Genomic DNA, 15,763 nt, shown 5'->3' on the forward strand with positions numbered 1-15,763 from the left:
AATTGGGTATACGAGGCCACTTGTAGTCCCCATGCCCCATTTTCAGCCTGGATGGCCTTCTGCAGCACTTTGCCAGTCAAAACGGAACACCGGTGTGTGTGTGTGTGTGTGTGTGTGTGTGTGTGTGTGTGTGTGTGTGCTGCAGGAGGCCATCCAAGATGAAAATGGGTCACAGGGACTGCCTGTGCCCTCCCATGCCCCTTTTGGCTGGCAGGGTGCTGCAGGTGGCATCCTTTTCATCTGTGCCCCCCACACCAGCTCACAGAGGAGAAGTACAATACTAATCCAGCCCTCAAAACAATCCAGTTTGATATCCCTGGATTAGATCATGGATTAGATTTATTTTGGTAAAACCATGGCTTGGATCCAGAACATAAGATGAATGAAACATTTGAGCTCTTCTGCCCTTGTTTTTCTTACCAGCCTCCAGTGGTCCCCTCCCAACCCCCCAACCCTCCCCCCACCTGTGGAGAATAACATGGTGGCTGTAGCACTGGAATGAAGACAGAAGGAAAAAAATGTTGAAAACTGGTGTAGAAAGATAGATTTTGCCCAAAACACTCCACAATGACCTTGGTTGGATTTTCTCAGTGTGACCTCTTTGCTCATCTTTTCCCCATGCTAACTCATAATGTTTACCACTGTCCACAGTCCATTAAAGCTCATTTCGGTGGACACTGGGGGGGGGGTGTCAGAAGGGGGAAAAAAAGAAATGGAAAGTCAGTTTTAACCTCCTCTGTTCTACAGAAGGATATCTAGCTCCAACATAATGTATCAATTATGTTTAGACATTTTCATCAGTCACACTATTTAATCTAAACATCTGTTTGCACATTACTTAGATTATCAGTTGACACCTAAAAATATGACCTCATTCCATCACAGACATAATTTAACTAACGGCATAGCTGGCTAGGATTTGCATGTTTGTTCTTTGCAGACTTCTCAAATATTTGTTAATCTTTTTTTCCCTGTTTTGTTTGCTTGCTTGGCAGTATTCGTTTTAGCAGTTGTGGCTTTGAAACACCAAACAAAGCCAGCAGCATTTCACGAGAAAGGAGAAATATTCAGAGAGAATATTTTCAAGTATGATGATGAAGGCGGTGGAGAACAGGACACTGAAGCTTTTGATATTTCGGCACTGAGACCACAAACTGTTCTGCGACCTCACAAGCCACGAAGAAATATTACAACAGAAATCCAGAGCCTTTACAGGCAATCTCTTCAAGTTGGTCCAGAAAGTGCAATATTCCGGGAATTCATTAATCAAAAGCTAGAAGAAGCCAATTGTGATCCAGATGTTCCTCCTTATGATTCCCTCCAGATTTTTGCTTTTGAAGGAACAGGTTCATTGGCTGGGTCCCTTAGTTCATTGGAATCAAACTCAGTAGGATCATTTATGAATGACCATTATGATTACCTTGTTGAACTAAGACCTCAAGTCAAAAGTCCAGGAAGCATGAATGGTCACAGTTCAGCAGAATGGTTAAGTGTTAAGAAGTGCTAATATCAAACAAGCGGGAAAGAATTGGAAGGATGATTAGGATAATCTGAAAAAATCAGAAGACAGAGAAATTTATGGCTGTGCCAAGTACTGTTAAACTCAGCACAAATCTTATTGCTGACACATCCTTTTCTAATACACACTATCACAACTGAAAAAAAAATGTCAGCACATGGGAATAAGAGCTCAGCCACACACATTCTTAAAAAGAAGATTCTGAAATAAGTAACAAATTGTGCTACTCTCAGATTATCTTTTGGGTCTTAGCAGGCACAAGTATATTTTATTTTGCAAACACCATATTAAAACCAAGAGCAGAATCTATATTTTCTAGGAAATTTTTCAGCAAAAGAAAGACATTAGAGTGCAGAATTTTAATTTTTGAACTATTTACAAAACTTTACATATATTGACTACAGTTTAAGTATTATCATAGTAAACTAATATATGCACACACACTTTGTTTGAAAATATAAATGCAAATTATATGGAATTATATATGAATGAATTTAGAAAAATGAAAAATAATGTGGGTGAACTAGAAACCTGGAGGAAGATCAAAATAATATGTGTTTTCCATTATCAGGTATAGGTAAATCCCCAGATCAAACTTCCTATATTTTCCTACAGTTTTCTTAAATCTCACAGCTTTTCCCCCCAGATAAATTAACCAGTTTGCTATTACAAATAACTTAGCATTTGATTGTTGCTTATGTCTCTACATATTTTTTAGAATATAAATTATTTTATTTCCTAAAACACATTAGAATAAAAGTATGAATTGTTAATAAACTTTGTGGAATCACTGTACTAGAATTAGAGTTTGAACAGTTGCAAGATATTTGAATTTGTGATTCAAGAATCAAGTAAAATAAGTTATTCTACTTTACATATTTGATTAAATTTTAAAACATTGATCATGGAGTATGATGGGAAAATATTAAAATATTTGTGACTGCTACTCTTGGGGAAGTGGGATGAAAATAGCAAAAAAAATGTATATAGGATATCAACCAAAGTGTTATTTACATAGCTTCAAGAATTCCACCACAATCTAATTTTAAAATATTCTTTGCATTTCTGTTAAGGCAGCAATAGGTTTAGAGAAAAAAGACTAAAGCAGTCTTTAGATTGTCAGAAAACAGCATACAGTGAACTGTATCAAACCACTGCAGAAAATTGAAGGAAGGAAGGAAGGAAGGAAGGAGACAGGGAGGGAGAGAAATAAAAGGAAAGAGAGAGGGAGGGGGAAGGAAATGAGGAAGGAGGGAGGGAAGGAAGGAAGGAAGGAAGAAGGAAAGAAAAAATAAAAAAGAAAGAAAGAAAGAGAAAGAAAGAAAGAAAGAAAGAAAGAAAGAAAGAAAAAGAAAGAAAGAGCTTTTGTTAAAGTTTAAATGTTTACCACTTAGAGTTCATTGGCTTGCCTTAGTGTCAAGGTTAGCCACACTTATTTATGGAACAATTTAAAAGCATGCATGAGAAGCAAGTGCATTAAGAGTTCTTTGTATATGATACAATACTATATAAAGGAGTACTCTATTATACGCAATAGACTAAAAACCAAGCACTTTATCTAAGAGTCATTTGTTTGTTGAAAACTCACTCTCAGGCAAAAAGAAAAATAAATCAGGCTTTTTCCCCTGTTTAATATTTTGAAGGGATGGTGTGGAGAATGCAGAAGAATATAAAGGAAACTGAAATAGTAGAGATTGTCTTACCATTCAAATAGAGTTATTTGGTAGTTAATGAATTATATAAATTTGAGGAAGAGGAGAGAGAGAACCAAGCAAAATAAACTCGAAGATGTCTCTTCTTTTGTCCTTCCAGGCTGACCTACATTAAAAAAAAATGTAACTGAAACAAATAACAAAATATTATTCCCCAAGTATTTTGATGAGCAGGGTTGATGAAGGATAAAACTCAATGGCTCATATCAGTACTGGACTCCATTCAGGTCCCTTAAGTTGATTCTGCAACAATGTTTAAACATGGACCAAATCATCTTTGAACTCTGAAACAATTGAAATCGTCTGATTCAGTTCAATGTCTCAGAGAGATTTGAAGGCAAAGATCCTTTCAAGATCCTTTCAAAGCTTTGCAAAACCTTCCTAGTCAACCTTCATTCACATTTGTTAGTTTTCAAAATTCATTTAGAAATATATTGATTTTTCACTGGCAGAAATCTGAAAAAGTTTAAAATCAAGCAATTTCAAGAATAAAGCAGTATCTGCTTTAATTGCACTAACCAGCTTGTGTTATGGTATATAAAACAAAGTCTATTCACATCTACTGTAGCTCTTCCCTTCCTAAAAAATGATTGACTTCCCAGCCAGTTATTTTATTTTTATTATAGAATATAAAATTAGCTTCAGCAATCATTTTTATTATCAGAATATTAAAAACCTTTTAAAATGCTGACATAAAATTTTATGCATAAAATTAGTTAACATGCTAATACAAGGCATTAATGCTAATCTAATGCTTTAGGAAAGGATCCCATCCATTATATCTCTCCAAAATTAAATTAACTGTTCCTATTGTATTGTTTATTTGCAAAGTCTCTAGACAGAATAAAATTGGCTTCAAACTATTAATCTCTGTTATTATATCTATAACTAGCTGATAAACCAGTGTTGCCCAGGTATTTATTTATAGGGGCAAAACATCCGGACCAAACATAATTTCTAATGTTGGATTTTCTCCCTTAACAGAGGAAGCCCCCTTGTGGAGTACTGTGAAGCCATTACCATGGCAACATCACTGCGTTGTACAGTAGAATCAGTGGTAGGTTGCAGGCGGTACACCCCAGTATGGGCATACTGGTGCCTGCCGGGAGCACTGGGTTCCATTACCTGGATTTGAGCTCTTCGGCGGTTATGCGCACGCACACGGAGCGTACAGCGCCTGTGTGATGCTCGGCCGAGCAGCTAGAGCATCACAGAGGTGTCACGGAGGTAAGGATGCATGCGCACACTGTGCACATGCATATGGGGCATGCCCGGCCCCATTGCACTGTACCAGTTGCAATGGGATCCGGAACCCTCCACTGAGTAGAATCTATATTACGGCAGTAAAGTAGAAGTCATTTTAAGGCACAACAGGCTGTATCTTAACAGAACACACAACCCAGGGGGTTTTGGGGGTGTCTTACCCCCACAGTGTTTGTTTCTAGAGAGTAAGTCATTTGTGTACCAATTTGGTTGAAATTGCTTGAGGCGATCCAGAGCTATGCTGGAATACACACACACACACACACACACCTGTGTGTGTGTATGTTCTAGCATAGCTCTCTCTATATATATAATATAATTTAATGGATGAGTAACACAGAATGTGTCGATCCAATTTAAAGTTAACACAATTTTAAAAAACCATCCAGTACATTCAAACAAATCCAGCAAGAAAAGGCTTGTACATCTTAATTTATCTTGTTTTTTATTCAGTGTTTGTTTCATAGCCACAGCATCATAATAAATGGAACAACTTCAAAATCTAAAATCAGCACTGTGATAAGGAAAGTCAACCAACTTTTTTTTTTCATTCCTCCAATTAAAATGCAAGTGATATAACAATGGAAAGGCAAATGTGCAACTCTCCTGATCCTGTTGGATGTCTCAAATGGCTTCAATCATGGAATTCCTCTGGGCTGGTGGAGAATTGGCTGAGAAGCATTATGTTGCTCTTTCCCAAGTGGTCAATTCCCATTGGTAGGGAAGGGCAAGATTAAACACTTGGACATTTTGTTTGGGGTATTGCAGAATTCAGGCCTTCCCATCTTACATAAAGCCACTAAAATGGTCACTCATCACCTTGCAATAAGAAATTGTTAATGTTGTACATCTACATACCTGGCTGTACACATGATATGGTTCTAGCTCAGCACAAGAGCTGTTAGGGATTGGATGTGGAAAAACAGATGTAGATTTAATCCCAGAAAGTTGGAGATGCTGAAAACCTGGAAGCCTTCTGATTCCAGAAATCATCTTGCTCTGAATAGGTTATATTCTGCAGATGGAGCTAGCCTGCAATCTGGGGTTTCTGTAAAGGCTCATTACCACAGAAGAAGCTGAAATTTCATGAACACTGGATGGATTGTTTTATTTTTCAGGCATACAAAAAAAAAGTCAACTGAATGTAAGTTAAGTCTAGATAATCCTGGAAAATTGATATGGAGTGTTGTAAGCACTAGCTGGCAACCTGTGGTTTTCCAATTGTTCTGAAATCAAACCCAACAGGGCTGGTGATCGAAGATAATCCTGTCATTCAATGATATGTGGAGGTTGTCCACTGTTGTGCATTGTGAGAAACCTACTTATATTAGATCTCAAAGATGATTGCTCGTATATTCTCCCAATTGAAGTCAATTTATCAGTTATGTATGTGAAAGAACAACCTCAACATTACTGGGACAGAAATGTTATAGAGAGAGAAATCTAGAGAAGGTTCCAAGGCAGGCATCTGACTTTTACAACATATTATGCAGTGACCTAATTTTTACTTCCCAATTGATGTTCAATTTGACACCTTTATATTATTTTATAGTTAAGGTTGTCAGAAATATCCTTGATGACATACTCAGATATCCAAATGCATTTAAAAAAAACCATATATTTTGAAGGAGAAATGTATTTAAGAATACATATTCCAAAAGCATACACAAACACAAACACAAACATGCGAGTGCGCGCGCGCACACACACACATCTGTCTGTCTGTCTGTCTGTCTGTCTATCTATCTATCTATCTATCTATCTATCTATCTATCTATCTATCTATCTATCTATCTATCTATCTATCTATATGTATATGTATACGTAGGTACCAGAGGTGGGTTCCTACCAGTTCACACTTATTCAGTAGAACAGGTTTGTCAAATCTATTGAACCGGTTAGAAGAGGTTCCACCAGTGGACCCGGAAAGCAGGTCACACCTACAGAAGAGGTTCCAAAATTTTTTGAAACCCACCACTGGTCCTTGGATATGATTATTTTACGCTATCATGCTCATATTTATAAAACTCAGTGCCTCTGTGAAAGGTAAGGATGACTACTGCGTTTGTGGTGCAATCAGAGCATTGCGTGTGTTGAAGTTGTTTTAACGCAAACCAAAGATGCCTTTTAAAAAACAAGTTTACATCATATTCTTATGCATGCCAGTGCTGTGTGTGAGGTAATTTAAGGTGGTTCTGACAAGTGTCGTCGGCATCTTCATATCCAGTCACATGGGTGGCAAGCCACTCGCATCCGGTCACATGGGTGGCAAGCCACTCCCACAAAGGAGGCCACACCCACAGAGTAGGTTTGAACAATTTTTGAAAACCACCACCGGTACGTACGTATGTATGAATGTATATATGCTGGTCTTGTTGTATTCAGATCTTTTCCCGTGTAAGATTGAGATTGTCTTGGCAACGTTTTGGCTAGGTCTCACTCGCCTTCTTCAGGCTGGTGTTTTTGGCTTAAAGTGTAGTCGGAGCTGCTGTCTCTCTATAAATCTTGGTGGGGTGTGTGTGGAGTGCTGGCTTTGTTTCAGTAAGTGGATTGATCGGCTGTGTGGTTGTATCATGGTTGGTAGATTGGTGCTGATTGGTGCTGGCTATGTGTCTGTTGTTGTTTTGTGTTGTAACGGCCTGGGTGGTGGGTAGGGTTCGTTTGGTGACTAGGGCTGGTTTCCAGATGTCTGGTAGGTGGGAGGTATCATCACGTTTATTCATGTTGTGGGGGTGTTTCTCTATTTAGATAGCTTCCATAATTATTCTCTTGTTGAAGTGTTCAGTTTTGGAGATTAATTTGGTTCCTTCAAAATTAATTTCATGTCCTGTAGCTTTAAGGTGCTGGAAAAGGGAGGAAGTTTTTTCTTTTTTTTCTTACTGTGTTCTTGTGTTCTGCGATGCATGCATATTCTCCTGTTCGTTTGTCCTATGTATGTTGCAGGGCAGATTTTGCATGGTATTTCATAGACTCCTTGGTTATCTAACTGGATTTTGTCTTTGGGGTTTCTTAAGATGTTGGCTATTTTTTGATCAGTGTTGAAGGCTGTCTTGATATTGTGTTTGTGGAGAATTCTGCTGATTTTATCTATGGTACCACAACACAATATCAATCCCTTTGGATTAGATTGGTAATTGTTTTTCTTTGGAATCTGTTGGAGATTAATGCATTTGTGAGAGAGAGTAATTCAATTTTCAGGTGGTCTTTGTTGGCTAGGTGTTGGTTCTGGAGATGAGGGTCTTGGCTACAGAGTTGATCTGTGCAGGGTGGTGATGGAATTGTGCATTTAAGTAGTGGTTGGTGTGTGGTTTTTTTCTGGTAGATGGTGTGTTCTAGGGATCCATTGGATTTTTTGTAGATTAGGGTGTCCAGAAAGAGAAGTTGGTTGTTTGCTTCTATTTCCATAGTGAATTGTATTTTGGGGTGTAGGCTGTTGAGATGTGTGAGGAAGTTGTCCAGTTTTTCTTTCCCATGTGGCCAAATCACGAAAGTGTCATCAACATATCTAAGCCAGAGTTTGGGTTTGTGTTCAGATTTATCTAAGGTGTTAGTTTCAAAAAGTTCCATGTATAAGTTTGCGCTGATGGGTGAGAGGGGTGATCCCATGGGTGCTCCTTCTATCTGTTTGTATCTTTGTCCATTATGGATGAAGTATGTGTTGGTTAGGCAGTGGTTGGTCACGTCCAGAATGTGTTTAGGGGGATTGTGTTTGTGTTTAGGGGGATTGTGTTTGTGTTTAGGGGGATTGTGTCTGGATAGCTGTCAAGGCTTCTTTTATAGGCACTTGGGTGAAGGGGGATATAATATCGAAGCTCACGAGTAGGTCGCTGGGCCGTAGGTTTCATTTCTTTATTGTTTCTATGAAGTGGAGTGAGTTTTGTACGTGTGAGGTGATGGATTCTGCATAGGGTTGGAGTTGTTTGGTGAGGAATTTGGCAAGATACTGTAGAAGTGAGCCTATGGAGCTGACTATGGGTCTGAGTGGTGTTCCTTCTCTGTGTATCTTGGGGAGGCCATAGAGTTTGGGGCATCTGGAAGATTTCTCTCTAGGGATAATTCTTTGTTGGATCTCTTCACTGATGGGAGAGGCTTTTATTTTGGATTTGGTGTTTTTTTCCAGGTAGGTGGTGGGGTCTGTGTTTAGAGGTTTGTAAGCGGGGTCTTGGAATATGTTGCATAGTTTGGCTTGGTAGTCAGATGTGTTCATCAACACTGTGGTGTTACCTTTGTCTGCTGGAAGAATGATTATGTTGTTTTCTTTCCTTAGGTTGGTGAGTGCTTTTTCTTCTTCTTGCTGTAAGTTGTTTCAGGGTGGATTACTGGAGAAAAGGACGTTGGTGACTGCAAGTCTGATTTTATTGGCTTCATCTAAGTTGATTTTGGTGAGTTTAGCTTCAACTCCACATATGATGTCTTCAGTGGGGATGCGTTTAGGGGTGACTGCAAAGTTGAATCCTCTAGAAAGGACATTGGTTTCAGCAGTGGTGAGGGTTCTGTCTGATATGTTGTGTACTGTTTGTTTCATGAGTTGCTGTGGAGGGGGGTTGGTCTTTTGTTGTTTTTCTAATCTGTGGAGTTTGTTGGTGTGTGTATGTCTGTTTTGTAGGAGGTTTCTGTTTCGGCTCTCCAGAGGGATAGTTGTTTGGTTTTTTCCCAGAGTGCTGGATGGATTGTGTTGCTGAGTTTGAGGTGAAGAGTAAGTAGGTCTCAGATGGTTTGGTCTAGTAGGAATCTTTTCCTGTGGAGTTCGTTTCTGATTAGGGCTAATTCAGTTCTTTTCAGGATCCTTTCGGTGGCTGAGGTTTTAGAATGGAATTTTAGTTGGAAGCATGTGGGGATCAGGCTTTTGTCTCAGCACTTGCGTAGGAATGTGAGGTCACATAAGATGCTGGCTCTTCAGACTTCAAGTTTCTCATAGGTCCTGGTGAGCAGGAAGGTTTCCTCCCCATAGAGGTAAGATATTTGTTTTCAAAGATTTTCATGGGTGTAGGTATGCTGGTCTTGTTGTATTTGGGTCTTTTGCAGTGTAAGATTAAGATTGTCTTGGCAACATTTTGGTGAGGTCTCACTCACCATCTTCAGGCTGGTGTTTTCAGCTTAAAGAGTGGTCAGAGCTCCTGTCTTTCTATAAATCTTGGTAGGGGTGTGTGTGGAGTGCTGGCTTTGTTTCAGTAAGTGGATTGATTGGCTGTGTGGTTGTGTGTGTGTGTGTGTGTGTGTGTGTAATTTCATTTACATTTCAAGTCAATATGTGCTTTAATTACATCAGTTGGGAAAAAATCCAGTTGTTTTACTATACTTTTACATTTTAAAAGAGCAAAAATGATATTGATATAAAGTAAATTGTACCAGAAAAGGCAATACAGTATATATTATTGTGCTTTGACATCACTAAAGAAGGTACAACCTCTGTTCTGGGATTCAGTAACAAATGACTTCAATGCCATTAAATATTGACAAAGCAATAGTTATAATGAATAACTGAAGAAGTGTAATAGGGCAGAAGGAATAAAGCTCCCCCCACATTTTTTCACATTTAAAGAATGAAAAAAGGATGGGAAAAATTCTGTAATCTACAAATTGGTTATAGTAATTATTATTAGTAGTAATATGTATACTTATCTAACTGCATCTTTCTCATCTACCCAGGTTCTGTTGATGGATAGCAATAGCAGTTAGACTTATATACTGCTTCACAATGCTTTACTCTAAATGGTTTATAGAGTCAGCATATTGCCCCTAACAATTTTGGGTCTTCATTTTACCCATCTCGGAAGGATAGAAAGCTGAGTTAACCTTGAGCCTGATGAGATTTGAACTGTCAATTCTGCAGCCGGCAGGCAGCAGAAATAGCCTGCAGTACTGCACTCTAACCACTGTGCCACTGTGGCTCATAAATAATGAATATCTGCAGAATATCTCAATTGTAGACTGAACTGCTGAAGAGAGCACAAAGGTTTTCTTTTAGAATGCATTTCATATGTGAGTTTGTTAACACATCATAATAGCAGTGACCTTTGTAGACTGAGAGTTGAGGAACTGACTAGTAAATTGCAGAATACTCTCCAATACTAGTACTGTCCAAAAGAACCTGCTGAAGTTTTTATTCCCTGGTCCCTTGAGAATCCAGGGTTTTAAAAACAAAATTATCCAGGGATTTAAAAACAAAAACACACTTTGGAACCCAAGCACTCCATACTAAGAAATCAAACTAATGTTCAAAATAAAACATCTGACCACAGAAGTTAATTGTTCTGACAGTAGCAATGTGAAGCTTGGTCTTCTTTGTCACCAAAAGTCTCAGGAAGCCTTCAGTCTCAGCTGTTGCCTTGGGTAGCTTGTGCAGTCTCTGACTTCCTTTCTTTCTGGCTTGAGGAGTTATTTCTAGTCTCTGCCTGGACATTGTTATGAGTAAAGCCCAGACAGCAGAGAAGAGTGGTGGATTTGTTTGTATAGGTCTGATAAAGTTGTCCCAAAGGTACCTTTTCAAAAGGCAAATGAACTTTCTTGGGTTTTATTTCCCTTTCAAAATATTTTGCTTTTCATTCAAGAGTGCAGATGGGTGTGGAATCTCCTTGGGATTGTGAAAGTCCTAAGAAAGTGGTACACCTATTTGAACTCTAATCCAGATGACTGAGGATACAGATAAACCTCCAAGTGGCCTCGAGGATTTTCAGAGAGCTAATGATCAGATGATTACAAACAATATAAATTCTTCCATTCCCCACCATTCACTTAGAGCTCAAGAAGCTTCTTGGATGAGAAATGAAACATTTTCAAGGGGAAAAGAAACTCCAAGAAAGTCTAATTGCCTGTTGGAAAAAGCATCTTTGGGATAACCATGACCTGGATGATTGAGAATTGTCATAAATACCTGATAAAGTTGATCTACCAGGTTCCTTTTTTTCTAGGTTTCTCCTTGTTACCTTCTGCTGTCTCCTTCAGCCTTCCTCTCCAACCCCAACCTGCAACAGCAGATTCTAGGTACAGTTATTCTGGGGAACTTGCTTCCAAATATTTATTACAATGTTCAGGTGAGAATCAAAGAGAATCAATTATCAGCTACATAAAAGTCCTGGGAGGAAGAAGCACATACATTAATATAGTTAATATATTGTAACACAATATATAATGATGTAAAAGATAAACAGTGAACTAGTTTTCCCTTGCTTGTTTTTGGGGGAACAAACATCCATTTCTATGTATATATGGTAGCATTAAGATTCTTGCTGAGAGATGGAGATGAAACTTGGCTACATTTGCAGAAATTTGCAGAACTTTTCCTGAAGCTGCTTTTAACTAATGGTTGGCAAACTTAGTAACTCAAACTACTAAAGCAATTTAACATAAGAAAAATGGCTTCTGGTTTAGGATAACTTTTCTCTTTCCTGCAAGAATAATGATTTTTAAGCAGCATAGCCAGAGAAAATCCACACAGTGACTGAAGGTTTCTACTGCATTTTGTATTTTGTTGTAAACACGTTATTGGAAACGGAACTGCTAGTTTTATATATTTTTTTCAAAAGTATTTTTTCTCCCAGAAGGTTTAATAAACAACTTTTAGAAAAAGAGTTCTGTGAAGCAACTTTTTAAACTTGAAAACAAGTGATCTGTGCAATGTATGGTCTGTGACAGCTAATTTGGATGGTAACATATGTGCTAACAATTTATAACAGCTATCACAAGAATTGGAAAGCACCAAGATTCTTCAGGAAGACAGAGAATAAGGAAGATTTCACCTAAATAAATCAGAACATGCTTAGCATATTTTGATAAACTTATTTCTATAAATTTTCTTTCTATTTTAGTTATATTGAATGCTCTGAATGAAATGTAAAACCTACTTATTTCATTATTAGCTATAGTTATAGAAATCACAGAAAAAATGAAGGCTAGTTGGACAATACATAATAATCTGATGTTTTCTTTCAGTGATTTACTAATATTCATATTAAACAACCTGTAAATTAATATATCACCCTTTTAATTCCAGCTCACCTTATCTTGCACATCCATACTGTTGTCCAATAAAATATCTCTGTATTTCACCAGTGATACTTGTATTAATCTGTATTTCTGTTATGTTTGGATTATAAATTACTATCTATTTAAAAGTGAATAATATGCACCTTTCAAATGAGACAATTAATACCACACCATTAATTAAGAAAAAGAAGAGGTTAGTGAGGCAAGCTAAACTTAAGATCTGGCAATTGGTTTTCGTAAATCAACTGTGACAATTAATTAGACAATTAGAAAGCATATACCTCTATTCACCACAATTTTCCAAAAATCCATTGACTTAGTGTAAATCAACTGTACAAAGAAGATTGAATGATGATAAATTGTGTGCCTGCTGTAATTTTAGTAGCTGACAAGGATACTTTTGCAATCTCTTTAAGCACAATTTTACTAAGGATATTAGGAACGGGTGCTTAGTGGGAATTATTGCATAAGCTGCTTTTACTACAGGCAGATCCTTTCAGGTTCTTACATTAGGTTAAATGCTGATTACTAAGTTTTTTTTTTTCTTTTGAGTTTTTTCTGGGTCCTGCTCTTAGTTTGTAAAGTGCCTTCTTTTTAGATTAGTACCTACTGGACAAAATCTTGATATCCAGTTACTATTTCATATTCTGATTAACTTTTCAGTAGTGGTTAATAAGACTTTTAATCTAAAAAGGGTTTTAACAAAACTATGTCTTTGAGGAATCCTTCTGTTAAAAAGATTGTGATTTCTGGATTTTCCTCAAAATGGTTTCATATTTTTCTAAATGGCAATACATTTTCTACCTTAAAAATAATAATAAGAAAAAAACCCTACTTAATGCATCATAATTCTAGGTAATATTTGCAAATATCTTCATAAAGATCCCTTTATTAGATTTTCAAGGACAGTTTCTGTTTCCTAGTACTTGATAAGCCATTACCTTATTAATACTGCTGTTCTAAACTTATTTAATTTCTACATATGTTACTTTTTTAACTAATGCAATCATTATTAATATTACATAGCATAAACTAATTAAATTCATTACTGTGAATTTAAATCTACAGTCTTATATTCTATAATCGGGATGAGAACTCTCTAGATGCTATTGCATTATAATTTTAATCAGTCCCAGTTAGTGTAGTATGATAATGTAATATAATGAGAGACATTCATGGTTAACTGAAGTTGTTAGCCTGTGTTATATCCACATACATGGGAATGAAGCTGGCAGGCTTGAGACCCAATGCAGAGATGGCTTCCAATATGGAGGATGCTATTTGGACCCCTTAGAGAAGCTCCTTTAACCAGAAGAAAGGAAGGAAGGAAGGAAGGAAGGAAGGAAGGAAGGGAGGGAGGGAGGGAGGGAAGAAGGAAGGAAGGAAGGAAGGAAGGAAGGAAGGAAAGAAAGAATAAATGAAGTAATAAAATATACTGCTTCATAGTGCTTGACTCGACTCTCTAGGTGTTTACAGAGTCAGCATATTGCTCCCAACAATCTGGCTCCTCATTTTACTAATCCTGGAAAGATGGAAGGCTGACTCAACCTTGAGCCGATCAGGATTGAACTGGCATTGGGCAGAATTATCCTGCAATACTGCATTCTAACCACTGCACCATCATAGCTCTTCAATAGGTATAGCGAATATACTGACCTAGCAGGAAGGATAGTAGGAATTGAATACTAATAAGGTCAAAAACATTCTAACATCATGCTGCAGTTTCTGCTGTGACAGATTTTTTCATTTTCTTGTATTTAAATGTAATAGACAAAGAGTTACATAAATGATGGTTTTGCTTTTGCTCAGGGCTGCCAATGCTTTGCTGGGAGCTCAGTATATGTGTTGTGGCCCACAGAGGTCTGCCAGCAAAGCGAGCTGCAGAGCTGCAAATGAGAAGGAGGTGGAGGGAGAGCCTGGGCCAGCATTGGAGCCTTTGGAAGACTCTAATAAGGAAACAGTATCAGAGACAGAAGCAAAGCCTGGGCCTTCCATCCTCCCACAGGTGGAGGGGCAGCTGTCTTTGGGGCCTGAGCTGAGTGAGGGGGAGGAACAGATGGGGCCCATCCCTGATGCACATATGCACAGAGAGGAAAAGAGCAAAGGAAACCAGTAAGCTGGCTCTCAGGGAGAAACAGACACAAACAATAGCCAGTCCCTCCCTGCCTGGGAAATAAATAGTAGGGGTTTGGGAGTGGCCGGTTGTCACAGACAACCATTCGTTTCAAGTATACAGCATGCGATTCGGATTTCTTGGCTAAACACAGGTTTGTTGGGACTAATTACGTTTTTTGTTTATCCATGTGAATAAAAGACTGTTAGTGCCTGGTTATAAAAAATGGGGCTGTTTTATTTGCAAGTAAACATCATATCACTACTTGCAAAGGCTGGGTCAGAACAGTACACTTGTTCTTGTTTGCATGCTTAATAGATTTATGTTGTATTTTCAAACAAATTTTGTTGTTTTAACTGAGCCAGATTTTGGCTGAAGCAATATATTAATAAACTGCATTTTTAAGCTTATGGTTAATGCTCATAATCTATATGTACCTTAAACATGTATGTATGTGTGTGTGTGTGTGTATATATATATATATGTGTGTGTGTATATATATATATGTGTGTGTGTGTGTGTGTGTGTGTGTGTGTGTGTGTGTATATATATATATATATATATATATATATATACACACACACACACACACACACACACACACACACATACATACACACACACACACACACATGTGTATGTGTATGGTATGTGTATGTGTATGTGTGTATATTATATATATATAATACTGTATGCCTAACTAGAATTCTTAGCTTTACTTTGGAAATCTACCATGCAAGTACAGCAAAAATCAAGAAAATGAACAACATAGATAGATAAAGTTGGAACAAATTCATTTTAAAAGAGCTAGGATCAAGTTGAGTCAAATTAAAAAAAAAAGGTGGATTCATTGCATCAAAGCCCATTATCAGAAACATTTGAGTTTTCATAAGCTAGCTGTATTTTAGGAAATCATCAATCATTTCTGTCCCCTTGGGGGTGGGGCAAAAAACAGGAAAATTTGTTTTCAGCACTGAGACAGCAAAGCCAAACATTTTCAAGGTTAAATGGTATATAGAATGTAAATCTTGAGCAGAAGTTTTCTGGCACTTTTATGCATTAGTTGCAATGACTGCTGAATGTTAAATGGGCTGCACATAAAAGAATATGCCACGATTCCATAACATAAAGATATTGAAACATCAAATGTAAGAGGCATTTTATAAGTGT

At 37.6% G+C, this 15,763-nt stretch overlaps 1 protein-coding gene across 1 annotated transcript in view; it reads left to right on the forward strand.

Moving 5' to 3' along the window:
* LOC116512454 (cadherin-19-like) overlaps window positions 1–2,207 on the forward strand; it is a 50,363-nt gene extending 48,156 nt beyond the window's left edge. Inside the window, exon 11 of the mRNA XM_032222942.1 lies at window positions 996–2,207. Coding sequence (XP_032078833.1) covers window positions 996–1,507 — 512 coding nt within the window. The 3' untranslated portion in view covers window positions 1,508–2,207. The remainder of the gene's footprint in view (window positions 1–995) is intronic.
* The last annotated feature ends 13,556 nt before the right edge of the window (window positions 2,208–15,763 follow it).

Source organism: Thamnophis elegans, chromosome 8, assembly GCF_009769535.1.
Source record: "Thamnophis elegans isolate rThaEle1 chromosome 8, rThaEle1.pri, whole genome shotgun sequence".
In the NCBI taxonomy this organism is placed as follows: Eukaryota; Metazoa; Chordata; class Lepidosauria; order Squamata; family Colubridae; genus Thamnophis; species Thamnophis elegans.